This window comes from Sus scrofa, chromosome 9, assembly GCF_054392235.1.
Source record: "Sus scrofa isolate SSC_HxYL_T2T_F1_AM1 chromosome 9, Sscrofa_HxYL_maternal_Yorkshire_Landrace_v2.0, whole genome shotgun sequence".
Taxonomy (NCBI): Eukaryota; Metazoa; Chordata; class Mammalia; order Artiodactyla; family Suidae; genus Sus; species Sus scrofa.
The window spans coordinates 82,782,426-82,808,584 of NC_139391.1; the positions used below are offsets into that span (position 1 = coordinate 82,782,426).

The 26,159-nt window shown below is 38.4% G+C and overlaps 1 protein-coding gene and 1 long non-coding RNA gene across 9 annotated transcripts in view; one reads left to right on the forward strand and one right to left on the reverse strand.

Moving 5' to 3' along the window:
- The window catches only part of UMAD1 (UBAP1-MVB12-associated (UMA) domain containing 1), a 222,536-nt gene extending 200,062 nt beyond the window's left edge, over nt 1–22,474 (forward strand). For 5 of the 8 annotated variants that reach the window (XM_084977106.1, XM_084977108.1, XM_021102419.2 and 2 more), the window contains one exon: nt 19,278–22,474. In XM_084977106.1, coding sequence (XP_084833232.1) covers nt 19,278–19,535 — 258 coding nt within the window. In that variant the 3' untranslated portion in view covers nt 19,536–22,474. Of the gene's footprint in view, nt 1–10,856; nt 15,795–19,277 lie in introns of those variants that run through there. The other 3 variants (XM_021102421.2, XM_084977105.1, XM_084977107.1) reach the window with 2 other exon arrangements.
- The window catches only part of LOC110262233 (uncharacterized), a 156,210-nt gene that overhangs the window by 52,205 nt on the left and 77,846 nt on the right, over nt 1–26,159 (reverse strand). The gene's annotated exons all lie outside the window — the stretch shown is intronic.

The following is a 26,159-nucleotide window of genomic DNA, read 5'->3' on the forward strand; positions in this document are numbered from 1 at the left end:
ATCTGTGCATAGAGATAGTTTGGCTTCTTCTCCAATCTGGATGCTATCTGTTATTTATTTTTTATTTGTCGATTGATTGATTGATTGATTGATTGCCTAACTGCCCTGACTAGAACCACTAGTAACATTTTGAATAGAAGTGATAGTAGTGGACATCCTCATTTTGTTCACAATCTTAGGGGAAATTGTATGGTTTTCACCATAAAGTGTATCAGATCGACTTCTCTATAGATGTCTTTTACCAGGTTGAATAAGTTCCCTTCAGTTCCTAACTTGTTGAATTTTTTTTATTATGAAATGGTATTGAATTTTTTCACATTTTTTTCTGAGCCTACTGAGATGATCATGTGGTTTTTTTGATTCTACTGCTGTGATGTATTACATTACCTGATTTTCCCTTAACTCATGTAAACCATACTAAGGGACAATACAAAGCTCATGCTACAAAAAGCATACACTTTACATATATTGTCTGTACAGGCATCTTTTACAACAAATTAATTTGGGGGATTGTGGAAAAGAAAACTGAAGGAGTAGCATAAATTGGATAAATTTTTGTGCCAAGTGAAAATATTTTTTGCTTTCTTCGCAGTGATTATCTACTCAGAAATTTAAAATGTTTTTAAACTTGTGATTTACCTTATTTTTTCTAGTTGATAATCCAGATCTTTTTTCTATCATTTCAAGCAATCACCATGAAATTTCTATTTTGAACTACATCACTTTAATCAATTTTTGTTTACATTTTAGTTCAAAGCAATTAAATAAATAGGAAGTAAAAATGCCCTCATGGGTCTTTTTAAAGTCATCTGTATACTTGGAGCATGAAAGCACTACCTTTATTTGTGCTACTTTGGGCATAAATAGTGATGATGTACTTCCCTTTTTTTTTTTTTTTTTTTTTTTCCTGCACTTAAGGGTCCACCCAGAAGTTTGCAACTATATTGAGTCTCGGAAATGTTCTCATTTTCTTCTCTTGCCTGTGATAGAATCTCTTAGGAGAGCCTGTTCAAGAATAATGTTAAGTAGACCCAGATCATGTGTTTGAGCCTATTAAAGGTGACATTATCCTCTCTGTTTGCTGAGAACAAGCTGCAACCCAGGTTCCAGCCACGTGGCACCTTCTTGCCATTGCTCACGATGTGCCATGAGGTAGGAAATGTGGGCAAGTGAATGGAGTCAGTTCCTGTCACTGGAAAATTGACCACAGAGGGTGTGTTTCAGGAAGACTCATCTTCATTGAACAAAGGACAATACAAAGGACAGTTCTTAAATTACTGAAATATAAAAGGTTACTTTAAAAATATATCACTCAGGCATCACAATGGTACTTTTTTACAGATTAAAATAGTCTAAACCGTCTGTAATTTCAGGGTTTCTAAGATCCACATAGAATTAGTATATCTAGCTGGATATAAAAAGTGTGACATCATACAACATCCAAGGTTTTTTATTTGGGAGGCAGCATAGGATAGCAGCTAAGAGTCTAATTTTAGAGTTAGACTAAATTCTCTGTGTCAGTATTTCTCATCATGTTACATGGAGATGAAAATAATACCTACATCATAAAGGAAAATTAAATGAGATAACACAGGTTAAAAACTTAAAATTGTGACCAGCCAATAAATACTCAGTAAATGTGAACTATCTATGGACCTAAGTACTCTGTTAGTACTGTTAGTGGACCTAAGTACTCTGTTAGAATGTTAGAACTGACTCAAAGTGAAGTTGATAAAATTAGAATCACTAATAACTAATATAATTTACTTATTAGTATATATCAGAACTCATAACCTAAACCTTTATTTCCACCCTCATGGGTAGACCATAAATTGTCTAGTTTCTTCACAGAATTCCCACCACCAACTCACCTGCAAAGAAGGCATGGGAGAGAAAACAGAACTCTGTTGGATTCTGAGTGTAGAATATGTAGAGTTTAAGAATGCTTTTGGAAATTACAGGGGTTCATTTTTAGGCCATAGCAATTATTTCTAGAAGGCTAAAGGAAAATTTGTACCAGATTCTAAAAAATTGACTACCCAGAAACTTTGGTAAAATACCAGACCTTTGGAAACAAGTGCTCTGATTACCAAGAACCACTTGTGCAAACGGCTGGGTCCTAGAGTACATGACCCTCCTTCTCCCTCCCATCCTTCATGGGGCCTCTCCGCTCCCTGGGTTGGCCATCATGAAAACCAAGTTGATCCATGGTAAGAGTCACCTGGTGGCTAAAAAGGGACTATGTGACACTCTTCCTATCACATTTCATCTTCCATTTCTGTCACTTAGTAAATGGACTATACTCACATTCTCACTTCTGATAACCAGTCATTCCCACTTCCAGTGTATTATTTTCTTTCATACACAAATATCTTTCTTATTCCCCTTCTATCAGATTTTGGACTTAAGGAAAACCTTACTATTGTCAACCTTACTATTTATAGAATTAAAACAAAAAATCTTAGTGAACACAGCTCTCCAGATTTCCTAGAGATATTTCTAATTAAAATACCCCCCAACAAACCTAGGCCGGCAATCTTGAAAGTGCAGTGTGTTACCTACCAATATCAGTTCATACAACTTCATTTGCCTTTTTCAACTCCCGACACTCAAGATAATTTTGATATGTTTTATCTAATTTATGGTTATTCTGATTATAATACCATTATAATTTTACTGCACCTATTTATTGTAAACACATAGGATTTCATCTCTGTTGTGGACTCATGGGCCTGAAAACTGTAGTCTGAGTTCTTAATAATTGTAATAGTGACTTTTAGGCCATAACTTATTAGAAGATTAGTGCCTGCCTGTATTTTTCTTGACTCTCAAGTCTGTGTTTGTTAGAATCAAGAGCAGAATGAAGTTAGGTATTCTTCCATGTTAGGAATCTTTTTCATAATCTTTGAAGTATCCTTCTGAGTTAGGAGTTTCTTCTCAAGATATATACCATCAGTCAATACCTTCTTTCTATAGTTATCATTTATAGTGATTATATTTAAGGAATTAATTTAAGAATTTTTACTGGTACAGAAGATCTGTGGTCTAAGTCTAGTTGGAATCATGACACCTCAGAACTGGATCATCTGGTCCAATTGTCTATTTCAGGGGAGTTAAATGAAACACAAAATCTTAAATGATCTCCTTAAGGTCATGTGGTTGAGGTAGAGGCAAGAGGCACTGGGACTTGTATCTAGTGCTCTTTTCTACTGAGTCTTACAGATTAATTTTCAACTTGATCTACAAGAAACAGCATATATTCTGAGAATTTCTTTCTTTCTTCATAAAAACTTAGGAATCCTGAAAAAGGATGACCCGAAGAAGTTGATTATACATTAACTTTTCTCTTGTTAATCTGTAAGCATTTTCAACCACACTGTATATTATACTTTGAAAAATTCCAAGGTTACTTAATATATATAAAGTTTGTTACTCTGTTGAGGCATCTAACATGTTTCTAAGTTAAAATTTTAAGATTAAGCTACGTGAATTTAAAATTTTTCTCTTGGTTTTTTTTTTTTTTTGGATACAGTTGTGGCTTTTCATTTTTAATTATTTCTTAGCATTATTCACTCTCTAGTTTATTGAGCAAACTTAACCCAAGAGCAGGTAATGACATCCTGTACCCTTGCAAAAATACACAAAAAATGGAGTTCTAGTGTGGGTGAGAAGTCTTAGATTATGGAGCTATGTCAAACAGGGCTGGAATAGCATCACTTATACTCAGATTTTAATTCATAAAATATTAAAATATTAAATTGGCAAGACTCACTTTAACTATGATTTTTAGAACCAAGCAAAATGTGATGATTAGGAGTTCCCGTCGTGGCGCAGCGGTTAACGAATCCGACTAGGAACCATGAGGTTGCAGGTTCGGTCCCTGCCCTTGCTCAGTGGGTTCACAATCCGGCGTTGCCGTGAGCTGTGGTGTAGGTTGCAGATGCGGCTCGGATCCCGTGTTGCTGTGGCTCTGGCATAGGCTGGTGGCTACAGCTCTGATTCGACCCCTAGCCTGGGAACCTCCATATGCCGAGGGAGCGGCCCAAAGAAATAGCAAAAAGACCAAAAAAAAAAAAAAAAAAAAAAAAGTGATGATTAAAGCATACAAATTTATTATACCTAAAGAATTTATAATTCAAAATAAGTAGGAACCATAGTTTATGTTTTCTTTACTTCAGGCTCTTGCTTACATGATATACCTAAATATGCTGTATTCCTATAGTCATTGATTCTTGACAGTTCTTTTAGAATTATTTCCTAGAATTTCTACTAGTTGATTTTACTTAAGCTTAAAATATTGTCCTACAATAGTCAAAAGGTAGGAACAACCCAAATGTCTATCAACAGATTAATGTATAAACAAAATATGGTATATGGATGCAATAGAATATTATTCAGCCTTAAAAAGGCTGGCATATGATATATATAAATATGTATATAAATAAAATAGTCTCTGAAAACATTACACAGAGTGAAATAAGCAGATGCTGAAGAACAAATAGTAAGTAAATGATCCCATTTATATGAGGTACCTAAAATCAGCAAATTGATAGAAAGTATAATAGATAGGGTTACCAGAGACTGGAAAAGGGAGGAATGAGAATTCAAAGGGTACAGAGTTTCCTCTAGAGAGGGATAATGATAATTGCACAATGTTGTGAATATATTTAATGCCACAGAATTATACACTTAAAAATGGTTAGGATGAAAAATTATATGTTGTGTGTATTTGACCACAATAAAAAATAGTATCCCAAGTTAGCTGTAAAATGAAATGACAGCACTCTCCTTGGTGCTCTGAGTGTGCACCGAGGAGGACACAGCCTCCTGTCATTCCTAAAGGCCCTTCATTCTGACACTGGGGTGGAGAAAACACAGCTGTATTTACTTTTCCAACCCCATCTTCTATTTTGAAATACAACCCATTTGCAAATGAGAGCCAAGGTTAAGTGACACAGCTTTCTGCTCACCTCTTAAGTTTTCCAAACACTGTTTTTCTAGTGGAGTTCTGGGTTAGGTGTAACACTATCACTCGTATGCCCTCTGCGTGGAATTTAATTAGCCTACCCTCATCATTTCTGTACGCAGTTTGGTATGATGCATTTCTCTTTTACTTGTACCTGCATATGAAAATGTACAGTTGTGTATTCACCAACTATAGTATTTCCAAGCACATGGACAGTTCCACACATCAAATTCAAATTTCCAAGAAAATAAGGCTTTGCTTAATAAGTATTTTCCTATTAAAGAATTATTTATTTTCTGAGATTAGAAAGATGTTTATATGCAGGGTGAACATGAGATCCTACTGATAATTATCTTTGAATTCTGGCTATGGATCTGACAATTTGAAGTGCATACAAAAATTATATACTTGTATTTTTATGTAATAATGGTGAAGCAATGACAAAAATATAAATATTTCAATTAAAAGTGGAGCAAAACAGATTAGCTGTCTGTCTTCAAACAGCCACCTAATATGAAATGATTAAGATCTGTCTGTTTAAAAATATAATTATACTAAGTTATTAATTTATTAAATGTTCATTTCATCAAAGCACATGCCACAAAACCCAGCATGTAACTGTTACTTAGTATTTTTAGATTTACTCTCCTTTTATATTTCCTACTGGTATCCTATGCTAATATTTCCATTCAATCAGTATCATATAAGTGTAAAACATTTGTTTTTGTATCTAATTATCTGCTTCTAATTATATACATTTTAACATCTAATTATATAAAAACAAATATAAATATGTATATTCTCTTACCAGCTTTAAAAATAGAAGTGTATTCCATTTTCTTTCTGATTATATATGCAGACAGTTGAAGTACTCCATTGTTTTACAAAAGGAAAATCATTACAGTGAAATTAATATTCACTGTGCTGAGATGTACAAGATCATTTTTCATTGTTTTCCTTTGAAATTATCTAGAAAAAAAAATGATCTTGTTGCACTGCATTCTGAAGAAGTTGAATAGCCATTTGAAATAAATAAAGCTATATAAATGGGAAGTAGAATCCACTGTGACTAATAAGGGATATCAAATTCTTCAGACCTGTGGTGTACATAACAAGCTTGAAGAATTTGTGTACAAAAGCCTAAGCCATTGTGTAACCTTGGCGGTGATCAGATGCTATAGTTTTCTAAGCTGTTACATATTTTATCCAGCTTGGTAGATTTAACCTAGTAATAAGATGCTTAGTTGAACCGTTACTTTAAACCCTGTCTGTATAGTGGCAGTCTGTATTTTTGGAACTTCATCCTCTACCCCAGATAACACTTGTCCATAGAGAAAATGTTAAATTTAAGTCTTTAAAAAAAAACACCCCCAAAACAACCAGGCAAATAAGCTTTAAAATTATTTCTCTCGTTGATAGCGTTTACATTGGAAGGGGAGCATTGGATTTTAAGTCAAGAAACCCAGGGTACAAGTCTCTGCCAATTTGTAGTGGTGTGACCTTAGATAGTCACTAAACTTTGAGCCTCAGAAGATGAGAATAGAAACAATAGCTTCCCTATCAAATTTAGTGGGTTGTGAGGCTCACATGAAGTAACATATGTGAGACAGCTTCAAAACTGTGTAAAGCACTAAACAAATGTTAGTTGCCATTTTCCCAAGATTCTGACCAGAACTTTCCGGATATCATAGATTTAACTGAATTATGAAACTGATAAAATCATACCAATAAGTTGTTTCATAGAGCATTATAGGGTACATACATGTTAAAAACTATTACTTTGTTATTATTTCTAGATCATTTAATATCTACATGATTTTGTTGTTTTTGTTTGTTTTTATTTTTTGGTGTGTTTAATATTCACTTCTCTCTTTTTTTTCTTTTTCTGTCAATGGAGTTGCTTTGGGAAGTAGAAATTGGTGAGGTCTTAATGTCTTAGTAAAGGGCATCTCTTTTCTTCACCTGCATCCTGAGCCGATAAAGAAGATCAAAGAGCCAGTAAACAGAGAAACAAGCTGGTGCTAACCCTTGTGACTGATGGAGCCTAGGCTGGAGGAGGCGGCTTAATGTAGTAGCTAAAATGGACTTCTTGCTCCGAGTAACCAGTGTCTTGACCTGTGGGGAAAGTTTAAGTCAGCACAGCAGACACTCTTACTCTGGCTACTTGTCTCTCCTGGTCTAATAGAGGGAGAAGGAAAAAAAGACTTTTCCCAGACCTCAGGATCTTGGGTGGTTCAATTTCCCCCAACTAGAAACATGGGCCAGGTAGCTCAGTCTACTTCCTTGGGGAGGAGTAGGGGTGGGGCAGAAGGGCGAGGTGCTTATTTATTTATTTATTTATTTATTTATTTTGTCTTTTTGCTATTTCTTTGGGCCGCTCCCGCGGCATATGGAGGTTCCCAGGCTAGGGGTCCAATCGGAGCTGTAGCCACCTGCCTACGCCAGAGCCACAGCAACGCGGGATCCAAGCCGCGTCTGCAACCTACACCACAGCTCACAGCAACGCCGGATCATGAACCCACTGAGCAAGGGCAGGGACCGAACCCGCAACTTCATGGTTCCTAGTCGGATTCGTTAACCACTGCGCCACGACGGGAACTCCCGCAAGGTGCTTATTTAAAAAAAAAAAATCCCTCTTTGTGGAAACCAGAGAAGAGGCTATTCTCTTTAACAGAGGTCAACAGAAACTAAATTAATGGCATTCATCTCCCATCCCCGCTCCTATCCTCCTACTCAGCTCTCATTTCTGAGCCTTTCCTCCCCTTAGTGTTTACAGTCCTGCCACCCTCTTGCTGGCCTTGTGCTCCATACCCCTGCTTCTTAGCACAGGCTACACTGTAGCTACATCAGGCTGCACCACATAGTTGTGGAGAGATGCTGGCTCTCGAGCAAGGCAGGTTGATGCTATAGACTGAATGTATCCCCTCCAAATTCCCATGTTGAAACTAATCCCCAGTGTGAGAGTATTTGGAGGTAGGGTCCCTGGGGGTGATTAGATCATGAAGGTAAAGCCCTCATGGATGAGATTAGGGCCCATATAAAAGAGGCCCCAGGGAGCTCTCTGGCCCCTTTTTGCCTTTTGATATTATAGCGAAAAGAGGGTAGGAAGTGGGCCTCACCAGACACTGAATCTGCTGGCACCTTGATCTTGGACTTCTCAGCCTCTGGAACCGTGAGAAATAAATTTCTATTGTTTATAAACCACCCAGCCTAAGCAGCCTGAACAGACTAAGACAGTTGACTAAGGGGGATTTGGAGTAGATAAGGTTAGTTCCTGCCCCTCTCAGAGTGTAAAAAAAGTAGGTCTCTGGTAAAAATGCTTCCCACAGATTCATCTCTGTTGTAGCAGGACCTCATTGAACTGCCTTTGGGAGACATGTGTGAAGTTGTTAATTTGGCAGGTTGAGAACAGCCTATCTTATTCTTCAAGAAATAGATGTAACTAGTTTTAAGTTCTACGTGTCATGTATCACATCAGCGATACTGTGAAAAAGAGTTGGTTAAAATCTTGTTAGGAAAAAACAAACAAATGCAGAAACTCGGGATCAATGGAAAATGAAGAAATTTGAATTACATAGTCATTTAATAAATAGGAATTAACATCTATGATTGCTAGGGAAATGAAGAGGAAATCTATTGTCCCTGGCTTTGAGCTGCCCAGTTTTATGAGAGTGTCAGAGAATTCTATTGCAATATGAGAATTCTATTCCAATATTCTATTCCACAGAATTCTGTGAGAGAGGTATGCACAGGCTGTTAATGGAGCATATGGACAGGGACATGGTTCAGGTTTGAGGAGGAAGTTGGGGAAATCTTTCTAAAAGAGCCCTGATGTTCATTCTGTAGGGCATGCTGAAATAGGCAAGAAGGGAGTATAAAAAGAGAAAGATGTCCTCATTTAGGCAAAAGTAACTGAAAATAAAACAAGGCTCAGAGCTAGAGAGCACCTGGCATGTTTGGATGATAGCAATAGCATAGATGGAGTGAAGAGTTTAAGAGAATGGTAATAAAGTCATTAGAGGGGTGGACAAGGCCAGAGCCTACCTCATGTGCTACAATAAGGAGTGTGTGCTTTTCTCCAAAGGCAGTGAGGAGAGCATGTGTTTTAGATATCATGTGCATGCATTTTATATATCACTAGTGATGGGGAGAATGTAGTATCAGGTGAGTAAGGCCAATGAAGGAAGCTCTAATAATACTTATGGCAGGAGGCCCCAGTGGCCACACAAAGAGAATGACAGTGGACCTCAAGAAATAGGCGCAAAAACAAAAACAAAAAAACCCCCACAAAAAACAGACAGGAAGCAAAACTAAGAAGTGTTACAGAAGCCAAGAAATACAAACTCAAAGAGCCACCAGTCTTAAGTGCAACAAAGAGGCCATATAAGATTAGCACTTCAAATGAACTCTCCTATACTATTGGTGGGAAGGTAAATTGGTACAACCACTACTGAAAGAGTATGGGAGTTCCCGTCGTGGCGCAGTGGTTGGTGAATCTGACTAGGAACCATGAGGTTGCGGGTTCAATCCCTGGCCTTGCTCAGTAGGTTAAGGATCCTGCGTTGCCCTGAGCTGTGGTGTAGGTTGCAGACGCAGCTCGGATCCCGCATTGCTGTGGCTCTGGTGTAGGCTGGTGGCTACAGCTCCGATTGGAGCCCTAGCCTGGGAACCTCCATATGCCGCGGGAGCAGCCCTGGAAAAGGCAAAAAGACAAAAAAAAAAAAAAAAAAAGAAAGAGTATGGAGGTTCCTTAAATAACTAAATATAGAGCTATCATATGATCTAGCAGTCCCACTTCTGGGCATAGATCTGGAAAAAAGTATAATTCAAAAAGATACATGTACCCCATGTTCATTACAACACTGTTCACAATAGCCAAGACATGGAAGCAACCTAAATGTCCATCAACTGATGAATGTATTGAGAAGATGTGGTACATGTATACAATGGAATACTACTCAGCCATAAAAAAGAATGAAGTAATGGCAATTGCAACACCATGGATGGACCTAGAGATTCTCATACTAAGTGGAGTAAGTCTGAAAGAGCAAGACAAATGCCATATGATATCACTTATATGTGGAATCTAAAATATGGCACAAATGAACCTGTTGACAGAACAGAAACAGACTTGCAGACATAGACAACAAACTTATTGTTGCCAGGGGGAGGGGACAGGAAGTAGGATGGCCTGGGAGTTTGGGTTAGTAGATGCAAACTATTAAATTTAGAATGGATAAGCAATGAGGTCCTACTGTATAGCACAGGGAACTATATCCAGTTTCTTGGTATAGACCATGATGGAAGATAATATAAGAAAGGGAATGTATATATATGTGCGACCGGGTCACTTTGCTGTACAGCAGAAATTAGCACAACATGGTAAATGAACTATTCTTTAATAAAAAAATAATTTTTTTTAAAAAAGAAAAAGATTAGCACTTCAAGTCATCTTCTGAGTTTAGCAAAAGGGTAGGTATGGGTAACCTTGGAGAAATCAGTGGCAGGAGTGGGGCAGAGACAGAGATAGATGGCAGGGGTGAAGAATGAAGCAGATAGGGAATGTCAAAGTGGTCTCAGCATGGGAAACAAAGTAGAAAGGTGGTATGGGAGGGGAGTTCAGTGGGTGAGATGCCAGTGGGCAATATAGACTTGAGGAGAATTTTCTGTAAATGGTGAATTGACTCTCTGAAAGCTGAGCAATGAAAAGTCACCTTCTAATTGAAGAAGCCATGTCCTTGAAGCATGGGGACAGGATGGATGTGGAGCACCAGGAAAGGGTTAGCTTTGGGAGGAGGACGGCAGCTTGCCCACTTTCAGGTGCAGATGTGTGGATTCAGCAAGTGGAGGAGATCCTCAGCTGATGATTCCTATTTTCTCTATTAAGTAGGAGACCAGCCCACCTGCTGATAGCAAGGAAGGTGACGATGTTGGGCAAGAGAAGAGAAAGGGTGAAATCCAGGCTGTAAAGAATGAGCAGGCGAGGTTTCCTGGGAAAATAGATGTCTGGACAGCTTAAGGTTAAATAAAGATCATGAATTTTATCAACTTTTGAAGTGTTTTCTTAAAAAACAAACAAACAAACAAAAATCCCCGGTATAGCCCTTTGTGTTTTCAAAACCAGTATTAAACAGGATCCCACATTTAACACACAGTTTCTTGCTGGTTCCTTTCCTAAAATGCTCTTCTTTCCTCTTTCCACCGCTCCTCCACTCCAGTTGGCTAGTATAGGAGATTTTCCGGCTTCAGTCAAGCCACTTTTCCAAGAATACAGGGAACAGATTACAGAAGCAAGTGACAGCCGGCTTGCTTCCCCTTCTTCACTTGTGTACATTCAGCTGGAGTGCTGAAAAGAGGAAGTCAGGAGAACTTTTTTTTTTCTTTTTTAAAGAAATATGGGAGAAGCAGGAAGCACAAGCAGGTGGAAGCACTGAGGCAAAAAGAGACCCCGGGAACAAACACTGAAACAAAAATCATGAGCCAAAATGAAAACTGAAATAATGTCAGAGATCTGAAAGAAAGGGGAGTGAAGAAAATACCTCCTTTCTAGCCTCGCCTCTTCGTCTGCTACAAAAATATTCATTATCCTCAATCTAGGAGTCCAGGTCACATGGAACACAGAAGTTTTGAGTAAATTCAGCATTCTTCTGCCTAATTTATGTGTCATTGGTGAAGTGTTCTGGGCTTTTGTTTCTTTGGCCCAACACCTTCATTTAAAAATCAATACTGGTGTGTCTAGAGTATCTGAGAAACAAGGGGACGAGATTCCGGGCCAGTCAAAAATATTTAATGGGCACTTGCTCTGTGCAGGTACTGATATTCTAGGTAGTGGGGATTTGTAGAAAAATAGGAAAATCTCTACCTTTGCAATATAACTTCTCCCAAGTGAAAGGAGACTATTGCTTAGGACTTATGTAAGTGAAAGAGACCAAACCTCTGGCTTTTATCAGCTGCCCAGACATTTATTAGCAAGTAGTTACTTAAATAAGAAGCTTGAGTACTGCCTTGACTATGCCATTGCTTATATCACCTTTTCTTAACCTCTTGTCCCGATGCCTCTGACTCAGATTTGCCCCCCACCCCACCCCCATCAAGAAGCTGATGTAATGCAAGCAGATACTAGCTGAAGCCAGAATAGAATGGATAGTTATCTGGGGAGATACAGTGACGGTGTTGCGTGTTCAGGCTATTGTTCAAAGGAACGTGTCTTTTATTTATAGACATTAGAATTTAAAGGCATAGACATCCAGGACCTGCTAATACCTCTTCTTACTATAACACCTTCCCTAGAAAAATATGCCTGATATAGCTATCTTCTTTGCATGTAAATTGAATGTGTTGATGGGTGTTTCATACCTGGTTTCATGTTCTTTTAATAGGTTCTGTTACTCTTGGGGTTAAGGCTGGTTTCTAAATTTGAATGCTTCAATATTTTGCTTTTATAGGACACTATTTCATCTCTACTTATCTGAGACCCCAGTTACAGAAAAAGGCAGGAGGTTTTAAAAGATGCCAAATATAGGTGATGCTCATATTAATAAAATATTCATACTCCTGTATAGCTAAGTGGATGAAGTCTCCAAATTGTTAGTGGGTTTGTAGAGTTGGCTCCTCTTAATAGATTCCTTGGTGGTTAGTGGAGTTTTTGTGCCAGGAAGAATGCAGTAGTCTGTTCTTAAACCTGCATTTTCTTGCTTCCCAGCACCCAAGAGTGAGGTTCACAAGGATGCCACTAACCTTCTGTTACTCTGGAGAAATGACTTCATTTTTCTAAGCCTTTACTAAAAAGTGTTATGTGCCTTGTATTCTTGGAGTATGTTTTTTCCTAAGCTCTGAGAAGATTTTACAGATTGAACCTCATGAATTTTTACAGCCCTTCTGCAAGAAAAGGAGGAATCGTGCCTATAAACCACTTTGAATTATTCGAAACAAGGATAATAGAATGTCAGGAACCCAAGATAAACTTGGCCAGTCCATTGTTAACAGGTTAACTGATGAACAGGAAATCATTTTTATACCAGCATGAAAATAGCTGATTAATTGTAAACTTTGTTGTAACGATGTGGCTGAGGAAATTTATTCTCTCCCTCAGATTAAAAAAGACTCTGACATGGTATACTCATGTTTATCCATGGAAGGGCAAATGTTCATTTGAAAAGGAAGTATTAAAGCTAGATTTCATGAAGGAACTTAAACTCAAGAACATTATCACCGCAGCATTTCTGTGAACAGGATTAGTCATAAATATAACGAATATGCTTTATGAACATAATATTTGAAGTAATTTTTTTAAAAATCTGGCTGTTAACCATAAGGTTAATTGATTCTTTTCTTCTCACTCCATTGTGGTTAACATACTCATTCTTCCCTTTAAAGATCCATTTTATTATGCAAATGAAAAAATTGAAAGACTGTGTGTCTAAGAGAGAAGGCTGCTTTTTGCAGGGGAACTCATGCACCTGTTTCAACCGTCACCCCCACCTCTGCTTCCACTGGCTGCCAAGCCAGAGACTGGGTGATCAGGATTAGTGGGTGTGGGGTCCATGAATTCTGACTCACATTTTCTTTGTGACTTACTCTTGTTGTGCCTTATAATTTCTCCCCTTCCAAGCTCTCAGCATGCCAACAGCAGCTGCATCATGGCACTCACCCTGCTGCCAAGAGGGCAGGCAGCCTCCGTGGAGACTGTAATGCTGCACTGTAGCCAACTTTTAAGAGATAGATGCTGGAGTAAGACATACAGCGCTGCTGAAATTCAGATCCTTCTAGGAGGCATTTGGTGGGACACTATGTCAATGGGATTTTTTTTTAACTTAATTTTTGGAAACATTTTTATCATTGGAAGTCTCCAAACATATACAGAAGTAGAAAGAATACTGTACTGCATTCCCATCTGCCTTCCTTTCTCTCCTTTTCAACCATGATCAACTCATGGACAGTCTTGTTTCACTGTCCATGGTGTCTTCCCCAGGGTTTATCCAGACTAGTGGCAGATTCATTTCCGGGGATAAATATCTCTTAAATTATAATTGCCTTTCCATCCTTCCTCAGTCTAAGATCTGCCACCTTAATGATTTTCTTAGTCCTTTCTTCCTAAAGGTGAAAGATATTAGAGTCTTTTTTCCCCCCTTCTAAATTAAGCCAAGATGCTTAGTAACTGATACTTTCCAATACTGTCCCCTTAATTTTCGAGGCTTTGTTCATTCAGCCTCCCCAAAGCATGGCTGAAGCATGCAGGATTTTAGGATATGGAGCACTATGGATCACTGAGTTTGATTCTCAGTTTTACCACAGACTAGCTGTGTAACCTGAGACAACTTCCTTAACCTTTCTGTGCCTCAGTGTCCTCTTCTTTTTAACCCAGAACCAGTAACAGGACATTCCTTACAGAGTGGTTCTGAGCCTTAAGTGAGCTAATATACTTAAACTGCTTAGACGGAGCCTGGAACAAAGTAAATGTTCAATATGCTAGTTGTGGTCATGATGACCATCATCATCATCATTTTTTTGTCCCTCGCCACTCACTTTACACAACTGGGAACTGAGGCTCCAGTGGATGAAGCAGCCCACTTTGGGCCACATGATGGTTTTATCAGGAAAACTTGAACAAGAAGCCACATGTCTCCATTCCTTTATTATGTTAGATATAGTTGTATCCTCAATTTTGCTCTGCCAGATAAGAATGATTTGTAAAGGGAAGAGTTTAAGACTAATCAAAGCCCGAACAAAGGAATAAATATTGCTGCCAGAGAGTTAAACTTCAGAAGCTGTATGTTTAGAAAGCAGAGTGCTATGGGGAACATGGCTTCTTTTTAGTGGAGAAGGTGAGATTTTTAGGAATGCTTTTGTTTAAGAAAGGAGATGATTTGGCTAATGAAACTAGGGAACATTCTGTACTCAAGGGAGAAAGAGAAGAAATTCAGGTGTGGGATGAGATCAACAAATCTAGGGAACTTTTGCCCCTGAGAAGGCAAGGCATAAGACAGGAGGGAAAGGTAAGATTGTTTGAACCACTGGGGAATGTCAAAGACAAAAGAAATGGATGGATCCTACACTTTACCTAAAGCCAAGAGAGGTCTGACATTCCGCATGTTTTTATTTAACACCGACTTTAACATGTGCTAAGCATTATCCTGCTTATGTATGATCGTTACTTCATATAATCCTCATAATTCTATGAAATAGGTACTAAAATTGATTTCATAATACAGCAAAGGAAACTGAGGCACAGAGAAGTTCAATAACTTGTCAAAGGTCCTTTGCTTATTAATAAGCAGGATTTGTACCAAGTAGTCTGGCTCTAGAATCTGTGTTCTTAGGCACTCTACCATGCTGCTCCATGGTAACCAGAGCCCCGGTGCATCCTTAATCTTGAGGAAACCAGCGTACAGCAATGCACTTTCAAGAGGCTGGAATTGTGGCATCATTACTCACTAACACCTTTGCCCTTGGCTGACCCAGGGACAATTCCCAGTCAGGATTCAGGAGACAGATTCTGTCTATTCATTGCATATGTGGACCTTTCTAAGGAGCTTTGTCATCACTGGGTGCAGTTACATTTGTTCTAGTTGCCATCCTAAGAAAGTCCTCTGGTGTTTTATGAAGTTGTAAAATAACTGTTGAAGGGACATGTTTGATAACTTCATTCAAAGTCACTCTCTACACAAGTATTTCTTGAGAGCCTCTGTTCTAGGTTTGGGAGATGCCAATAAAGAGAGCAGTTCCTTCTTTTACAGAATCTCCATGGAGTTTTCCTTTCTTAGGAGCTTCTACTCTTTAGCATATAAACTGACATTATTTCTCCCAATTTAAAAAACAAAAAGAAAAATCAAGAGAACATTCTCTTGACCCCACTTCCCTTTGCAACCACTATACCTTATCTCTTTTCCCATTTACAGTATAATGTCTAGAAAATAGTCTGTTCTTGTATCTATATTCATTTTCTCTCCTTCCATCTTTATTCAAAAAAATTTTTTATTGTAGTTGAAGTACGATGTTGTGCTAATCTCTGCTATACAGCAAAATGATGTAGTTATACATATATAACTGGGGATCTCAGTCCCCAGACAGGGATTGAACCCAGCCCATAGCAGTGAAAGCACTGAGTCCTAACAACTAGACATCTAGGGAACTCTACAGTTAATTTTTTGTTTTTTGTTTTTTAGGGCCCTACCTGCAGCATATGGAAGTTCTTAGGCTTGGGGTTGATTTAGAGCTGCAGCTGTAGGCCTATGCCACAGCCACAGCAACTCGGGATCTGAGCCTTGTATGCAACCTACACCACAGCTCATAGCAAAGCTGGATACTTAACCCACCAAACAAAGCCACGGATCGAACGCGCATCCTCATGGATACTAGTCATCTTCTCATCCTCTTTTAAACACACACCAAGCTGACTTTTTTCACTGAGTGGCACCAACTCCAGACTCAAATTACATCTCCCTGCCTACTACCAGCTTCACTTAGATGTCTCTTAGCACCTGGACCATCCAGAACTGACCTCTTGCTCTTCCTGCCCAAACCCATTCCTATAAATGGAAACCCCCATCCTCATTGCTCAGGCCAGAAACTTCAGCTTCATCCTCCATGCCACTTTTGTTCTCTCATCCCACCATCTATGCTATCAACAAATCCAACTGACTTTAACTGTTACATCTTTCCTAAATCCCAGCATTTTCTCTCATCTTTAACCATCACAACCCTACATCCTTATCATCTCTTTCCCAGCTGGTCTTCCTACTTCTTCCCCTGGTCCCTGTACCCCCACTGCCTACTGTCAACATAGCAACAGGGAGTTCCCGTCGTGCCTTAGTGGTTAACGAATCCAACTAGGAACCATGAGGTTGTGGGTTCAGTCTCTGGCCTTGCTCAGTGGGTTAAGGATCCAGCGTTGTCAGGAGCTGTAGTGTGGGTCGCAGAGGCAGCTCGGATCCTGTGTTGCTGTGGCTGTGGTGTAGGCCGGCGGCTACAGTTCTAATTAGACCTCTAGCCTGGGAACCTCCATATGCCGCGGGTGCGGCCCTAGAAAAAACAAAAAGACAAAAACAAAAAACAAAAAAAAAAACGTAACAACAAAACAATTCTTTTAAAACATCAGTCAAAATATATCATCTCTGAAAAAATATGTTCAAAAAATTTTAATCCTATATGCAGTATGGATGAATTTCATATGTAGAATGTTGAATGAAAAAAGGCACCAAAAGAGAGTATATATACTGTATGATTACCTTCATTTAAAATACAAAAATAGGTGAACCAATCTATGCTGTTAGAAGTCAGGATGGTGACTGAGGGAGTAGGGAGTTGATTGTGACTGAAAGACAAAACCACGAGGGTCATTTCTGTTTCTTTTCTGGATACTGCTGTTCATGGGTGTTTTGTTGGTTAAAATTTAGCCACCTCTCCACTTATAATGTACCCCTTTCTGTCTGCATTTTACACTTCAAAAATTGTTTTACAAAATTATTTTTTTTCCTCACAGAAAATCTTTCTCCTCTAAACTTAGAGATAGGACTCTATCATCATTTATAACTATTATAATATAAGCCCTATTCAGGCAAAAGTCTTGTTTGCTTTCATTTATTCAACAGCTGTTTCCTGAGTGTCAGATCCTGACCCTGGTATTTGGGATATAGCAGTGAACATGAGAGACAAAAACTCCTTAAGCTTTTGAGGGATGATAATCAGGATAAAATAGATAACATCTAGCCAGGTGCTAAGGGCTATAGCAGCAGACAGGGAAGGCTGGAGTGGAAGAGGTGAGGGGCAGGATAGTCTAATGGGACAGGAAAGGCCTCACTGAGAAGGTAACATGTGGGCCAGCCCTTGGAAGGAGGTGACAGAAGGAGGCCCCATGTTTGTCTGGGAGAAGAGCCTCTCGGGCAAAGCAACTGGAAATCAAAGGCCTAAGGCAGAAGCAGGCTGGCTATGCACGAGCCGCGGCAGGTGGGACCAGAGGGACGTGAGCAAGGACAGACCAGCTGGGTGAAGGTCAGAGAAGAACAGGACCAGATCATAACAGGCCTCATAAAGACCCGGGAGTTTTATTCCACATGAGACTGGAGTAAATTTTTGTCAGAGCTGGTTTGCTTTAGGTTTCAGCCACTTGTAGTAGCAGGTTGTTCATTCTCATTGCTGTAAATATACGTCAGTACATTATCAATTCTATTGAAGGGCCTTTAGGTAGTTTCCAGTTCAGGGCTTGCGATAAGGGCTGATATGACCCTCCCAGTGCTGCGTGTCTTTTGATAAACACTTGTATGTAAGATAAACCAATTTTAAAGAAATTGAATAAGATATAGCAATAAATTATAGCAATAATTTATAGCAATAAGAAAAATTCTTATTTGCATAACTTACATAACATAGCATTTTTAGTTCTACCAAAGGGCAGGCAATCAACCAATACTAGAGAATTAGAGGTTAATTCTCAAGTAGGTTTTTGGGTAAAGCAGTAAAGTATGCAAGGCAGAGAATAGGTAAAATAGACTGATTGACCTCAAGCACCCTAGATTCTAGTTAGGGATTAAACATATGCACATGAAACAGCAGCTAGCAGGGACACATAAGGGAAATGCCAAATAATGTCCTGGGCGATCTGCCCCATAATCATTCTGAAGTGGGCAAGGTCACTTTGGACCATGTTGATACAAGATTGCAGAGGAAGGTGAGGATTCTGTGCAGCCTAAAAGCTTACATCAGACTTGGAAAAGCAGAGGGAGACTTTGGGGATGTCATCTGGGCTAGCGAAGCAGCAGGAATGCCCATTTGTATTAGAGAAGCCCAGAGGTGTCAATCTGAGGAAGGTAGGGCCTAGGATTCTTTTTCGGCCACGCTTGTGGCATGTGGAAGTCCCCAGGCCAGGGATTGGACCTGAGCCATTGTAGTGACAAATGCTGGATCCTTAACCCGTTGAGTCACCAGGGAACTCCTAGGATTCATTAAAAAACCTAGTAGAGGAGTTCCAGACGTGGCTCAGTGGTAACGAACCCAACTAGTAAGGATTCTGTGTTGCTGTGGTTGTGGCATAGGCCTCCAGCTATAGCTCCGATTCAATCCCTAGCCTAGGAACTTCCATATGTAGCAGGTGTGACCCTAAAAAGACAAAAAAAAAAAAAAAAAAAAAAATCTACTAGAGATAAATGGATATATTTCTCAAGTAAGTAAAAATCTGCATTCTAATCTGGGAATATTTATACATTCCACATTTCTCAATCATTTTGATACATTAATGCCACATTTTGATATATTAATGCTACATAACCTCAAAGTCCAAAAGGTCCAAATGACTTAAATTTATATGTGTTTTTAGACCAGCAAAGAAAACTCATCCAGTGTGACTGTAGCAAGCCCTGAGACGGAAAATAAGGCAGGCCAGACTCTGGAAAACAGCTCATTAATGGCCGAGCTTCTGAGCGACGTACCCTTCACCTTGGCCCCACATGTGCTGGCCGTGCAGGGCACCATCAGAGACCTTCCTGACCACTTACTCTCCTATGATGTCAGCGAAAACTTATCAAGGTTTTGGTATGATTTCACTCTTGAAAACTCAGTACTCCGTGATTCGTAATCTTTACCTCTGTTTGCATCTTAACAGCTCTAAAGACAAGTTTGCCTATTTAACCTGTCTGATGTTCTTAGCCATTTCACTATTTAAGGCCCTGAAAGGCCCTCAGAAAAGCGAGGATCATAAAGCAAATAATATTATATTCATTGCTCTATTTTTTTAGAACAGAGCGTATTTGTATAAAAATTGAACTTAAGATCAACTTCCTTTCCCCCACATAATATAAAAATTAGTTTATCAAAGTTTTAAGAAAGGAGTAGTTTCTATCAACCCATCTCTCAAAACACAACACCTCAAGTTTACGTTAGAAGAACTGTGAAAAAGAACTGAGGCATTTTCTTTAGTTACCACAACCCTGAAGTCTCTCTTACAGTGAATGTGATTTTTGTTCTCTAGTTTGGAGGAAGATTGAATTGATGTTTTTCCTTCCACTGTGTTTATGAATGAATTCAGAAAAAAAAAAAAAAAAAAAAGCCAGTTAGCTTAATTTCTTCAGTCTTGACTTAGACATTGCTATGGAAGTTTAAACCTTCTCCTAGGGAGCAGTGGTAGTTGGCTGTTGCTGATACAAGAACAGTGGTTGGCTCTTTCTTCATAGTGACACATTTCAGTGTCCTTAAGCCCACAGCAGTCCTTTCCACCTTGAAGGAGTCCTGGGCTCCTGCCTTTGTTTTTTTGCTACTTCAGGGTGGGCTCTCCTCCCAGCTTTCCCAAGAATATCCCCTGCCTTTTTCTTCGTTGGCATTTGCTGTCCTTACGACCTGTGTTCCTGGTTTATGAAGAGATGCATATTTCCTTTCAACCTCTCTCCCTCCCAGAGAAAAACATCTCATGATGATACATATTATTGCTGATAACACCCTTATTTAGAAATTTGTTGGCCACAATACAGATGGAAATGTTTACTGCTAGAAAAACTGCAGTCTACTCATTTCCAATTATAGTCAAAACACCTAGATAGAACTTTCAGTTCTTGAATATCCATTATTTATTCCAACTAAAACAGAAAAGAACTGCCATTGGTCCATAAATTGTAAAGGGAAGGGGTAAACTGTGATAGAGTATTTTCTATGCCATGGAAAATTTAAATCACATTTGTTCTGATTAGCGGCAATACAATTTATTGATTCTATGCCAAATCTTAAATACATTTTTTCACAAAGATAGAGTGCCATAGCAAAATGAAACACTGTGTGTAAAGGTACATGAATTATTCAAGTTTTAATGTGTCACGCATGTTTAATAAATGTGGTATGGTCTTGATAAAAATGCTATATATTTCAAAGTTAAAGGAAAATTTCTATTAAAAAAATATGCTTCATTTACAAATAACTTTACTATATGAGGTAAATGATTAAATTAGACCTTAACAGAGTTTTCATAAAACACCAGTCTAGAAAAATCTAATTTATTACTAAGTCAAATGTGAACATTTTATAGCAGTTTTTGTGAAAACATGTCTTTTGTCAATATCCATGTTCTCTACCTTAAAGCCAAATGTAAGCATGACATCAATTTGTCTATGTGTTAAATTTTGTCTAAAATACTTATACATTTCATTTATATGTATATCTACCATGTTATACATATGCTTATAAGCATTTTCATTTGTCTAGAAGAGATTGTTATATTTAAATAAATATGAATTTTAAAAAAACCTGATATTTTGATTATTTATAGATTTAGAAAACTGGTTTTCTTTGCATTATTCATATCCCAGTGCCAGTCATTAATGCTTTGGGAAGCCAAGATTTATGTACATAGTGTTTGTAGTGCAGAGAAAAGTATGAAATTTCCTCTTATGTGTAAGTTTTAAGGAATAACATTGAAAATGGTAGTATCTCTAGTCTTGGCTTAATAACACTACAGAGATTTGGGATAAATCATATTTACATCTCTAAGGTTGATCCCCATCATTACAAAATATAGTAAGAGCCAGTTTAGGACCTATTTTTAACAAAAAACATTGTGAAAGTAGCCATTTTAATTTTCTTATTCTTTATGTCAATCAATGTTACTACTTTATAACTGTAAAAGCATTAGAAATCAATCAGCTAACTCCATTTTACCCAAGAGGAGCTTTAAGCCTGGAAGGTTAAATGGTGTAAATCACCTAGTTAGTGATAAATAAATGTTTACTTTAATAGTGTTATACTAAAAAGTATACAAAGCTTGTATGCGCTGGTGCATTTGAGACAGTCAGAATTTGTAGGGGCTCTCCCACTTACAGGCTGTGTGACTTGCGGTTTGTCCTCTGATTTCTGGTGTCCTTAGCTCCCTCTCATGTTAAATAGTCTTTGTATGCACCTTTCAGTGTTGGATTAGGTTTTAGATGGTGTATGTCAAATGCCCAGCAGCATAAAGCTTGAACACACCATAGGTATTCTGGGAAAGGGAGCTCTTAAAATTCTCATCAGTAACCACACACACACACACACACCAGTCTAATGAAATGCAAAATACATAATAACTGAACTGCTTAAAGGTTAATGTAAAAATAAATTGCCACTTACATTTATTGTAGATCCTTTCTGCCCCATTATTTTTCTATATTAAATACCTCATGAAGAAAAATATTGCTAAAATACATTGGTTGTCTCTTATGCAATTCCTTAGTTAATAATTCACTCCTCCGGCATATATCCAGAGAAAACCATAATTTAAAAAAACATGTGCACCCCATTGTTCACTGTAACACTATAGCCAAAACATGGAAGCAACCTAAATGTCTATCAGCAAAAGAATGGATAAAGAAGATGTGGTCCATATATGCAATGGAGTATTACTCAGCCATAAAAATGGATAAAGAAGATGTGGTCCATATATGCAATGGAGTATTACTCAGCCATAAAAATGGAATGAAATACTTCCAATGCAGCAACATGGATGGACCTAGAGATTATCATCCTAAGTGAAGTAAGTCAGACAGCGAAAGACAAAAATCATATGATACCACTTATTTGTGGAATCTAAAAAAATGATACAAATGAACTTACTTACAAAACAGAAAGAGACTCATAGGTTTCAAAAACAAACTTATCATTACTAAAGGGGATGGGTATGGGAAGAGATGGATTGGGGGTATAGGACTGGCATGTGCACACTATTGTATGTGGAATGGAGGGTTAATTGGGGCCTGCTATATAGCAGAGGGAACTCTCCCCAATATCCTGTGATAAACTATATGGGAAAAGAATTGAAAAAAAGAAAAAAAAAAAACAAACAAGCCCACATGTGGTGAATAAACATGAAAAAGCTAGAAAAAAAAAAATTCCATAGGGCACACTTTTTTTTTCTCATTATCAAATCCTATTCCTCCATACAAGTTATCATTGTAAAGTGCTATAGGAATAATGTACAAGCTATTTTACTGAATCTTACTTTTAACCCTAAAATATATTCAGGGTTCTTAAGCAAGAGGTATAGAGACAAGTTTATACTGTAACTATTTCCTCTTTAAAGAACCAAGAGAATTCATGATTCAGAGAGCTCTTCCCTACACTAATATTTATACAACATATATATTTGGAAATAGCAAAGACAAAGTTGTAGCTCCTTTAGTTTCTAAAGAAAGAAACGGTTCATTTTCAACCTTTGAGAAGTAGTTTTGAGAAGCAGTATTAGGAAACTCAGTCTTTGGTCAGAGGTGGGGGAGGTGCCCAAAAAGCTCTGATTTTTACCTCTGATTAACCAAAACTCACTGTGTGCTAAAACTTAAGTTGATCTTAGCCAATTTCAGTGGGAGGAAAAAAAATCAAAGCAAAAAGCACCTTATTTGTCCTTGGAAGAAACGTGAATATTGTTCTTTGTCAAGAATTTGCCCAGTCCCAATTTTCACTCCTACAAAGGAAATAAATTCCTTATAATCAAAGTTAAGGCAAAGGATAATTGCATCCAGAACAACCCATCAGTACTCTTAACTCTGAACCAGGCCTGCAGACAGCTTGTTAGTACCCAGGCCAGAGAGGGAGTCAGACAATGGACCATTTCAGAGGTCAGTTAAGGAGACAACCTCCCACTTAGGACTGCTGCCAGGGACGTACAGTCCAGTGTCTGACATCTGGGTTCTGCAGCTGCCAAGTCTGCCCTTTGTGTGGCCACAGGTGTTGGCTATAACTCTGAGGCGCATGGAAGAAGGAACAGGGTTATGTCAGTTGCATTGTACATATGTGTGTTTATGTGTATGGGTTTTCCTTTAATTTTTTTTCCAAAAGGTACATAATTTATCTTGTTTCAAAATTAATGTATTTCTGCATTGTGGCAAGGAACAGTTAGGGGGTAACAAAGAAGAAGCTTTTGTTCAAGAACAAGGGCAATACAAAGCTGAGTTCTTATACCTACAGGGTGTACTGTACCCTAACACGCTGTGTGTGATATTCTTAGCTTAGTCATTTGAATAGACCTTCTCAGGCCAACCAAAAAGAAAGAAATGGATGTGGAAAAGCAAACAGGCTCTTGGGCTAAGACAAAGCCTGAATACTCATCTTCTTCCTCTAGTCTCCCTTGTCATCCTTGTTATGGATCTTTAGGAGAATTTGTGTTTATCAGTGTGTATTTGTGAGCCTAGAACAGACTGTATCTAGTTTTCCATCTCACACGATACCAGCTGCAACCATCAATTAACACAGTGTAAAAGCAGTAACACTAAAGCTCTCCTCTTTCCCTTGCAGGAGACTTAGCTCCTGTTTATGAGGCACATCTAGAAGCTTCTACCTCAGATAGGAATTTGAGGTTCCTAAGGCCACAGATACAGGCAGTAGTAGAAATATAGATGATTAAGAGAAGGGAATTATACTGGAAAAACCATAAAGTCAATAGCATTTCAAGTCTATATTTCTATAAACATACCCTTTCTCCTTGTTTTACCTATTTCATAGCCTCTAATTATAAACTGAATTTAATGGAGGAGGGATGAATTTTCAGATTTCATCTTATTGAATCTTTTCTAAGGAGAAATACTTGAACCCTTAGACCAGTTGTTCTTTATCTTTTAAAGCCAATGTGCCTTACAATGTTCCCTGCCCCCACTGGATCCTTTCTATATTCTACCAGCCGAGAAAAGTTTTGACAGGCTTTGCTTTGTATTTTCTATTCCCAAAACAGTAGGTAAATCGAACATGCTTTTTCCAAGTACAGGCCACCACCCCATTTTCCTTAAGAACCTATGCTCTCTTGTTGATGTTCTACCAGCTGGCTTAGCACATAATCCTCAATCAGAATTTACTGAATGGTTGAGTGAACCAATGAAGTAAATCGTTAAATTATCTATACATGAGACTTCCCAAAAACACAGGAATAGAATTTCAAAACTTTGGTTGTTTTTCAGGCCCCAGTAAATTCCCCAAATTATCATGCTGTGTTTACACAGCTGAAAGTAATGCTTAGTTTACCAAGCCTCTACAAATTGTGCCTTTGGCCTGTTTTGGGTATTCTCCGTGTTTTTCAGGTTGTGTTTTTCCTCTGCCCGTAATAACTATGTATGTCCTCACGATGAGTAAGAACTGACTCTAGACAATATAGTGTATTTTGGTGCTGTGGATTCACTCATTTGAGGTTTTATCTAGCAGCCTGCTTTCCCTTGTGTGTTTTTGGTTATGTTTGTGTGTATTCCTGTACCAGAGTTTATTAATCCTATCTGACCTGTCCTTGAAAATATTTTCCTTTTCCATATATTTTCCTTTGAGCACATTTGGGTATTTTAAATGCCCTTGTTTTAGAAAAAGACATTTTTGTAAGAGCAGTAGTGCACCTTTCTTTTAGTACTCTTTGTGTATCTATCTCATGTTTCCTACTCAACCACTTCTCTTGTCTCTCTCTCCTCCAACTCCAGCTATAAACTTTTTCCTTCTCTTTAGTGTCAAGCCTCTTGAGAGAGTGTTTTGTGTTTGTGTCTCCATTTCCCTCCTCTCCATTCACTCATCAACTTACTATAAGCTGATTTCCCAACCTGCTTAGAATCTTCACGGAACTACTTCATAGGAGAGCCACCTCCAACCTGCCAAATTCTGTATCTCTATTTCTGCAGGCAGTCATCACCGTTGATTAATTGTACTCTCTTGAATTTGTCTTCCCCCTTGATTGCTGTGACTATACTTTTCTGGTTTTCCTTCCATCTCTGTGACCAGTCCACCTTGGGCCACTAGGGACTTCTCTTCCTCACTCCAGTCTTCCATCTTTGGCTCTGTTGCCTTTCTGTCTCCTCCCTGCACAGTCATATTCATGCCTTTCTGCCATTGTTGACACCAAATGCTAGCCCAGAACTCTCTCAGTTTCCATATCCGTTATTTGCTATCAGACATCTCACTTGACCCTTAATCTCAGTTTCTACAGCAGACCATTGTTCTTATTTGCTCCACACTCTTTCCTACCCCCTTCTTCTGCTTCCCTCTTCTTTGGGGAATGCCTTCTTGACTCTATGTCATTCTGATGGAAAGCTGCCTACTTGTTACCATTCCTGTACCCCAAAGGACAGATACATAGCCTGACCTGGTCCAATCAGCATCCCTCCATCAATTGATACTGATGTAAGGACAAAGCAGCACCTCTTTTGCTGGCACACTGCTGACAGCCATCCTTCCCTCCATGTTTCAAAGTCCTGACCTTATCATTTAAGGCCCTGGATTGCTC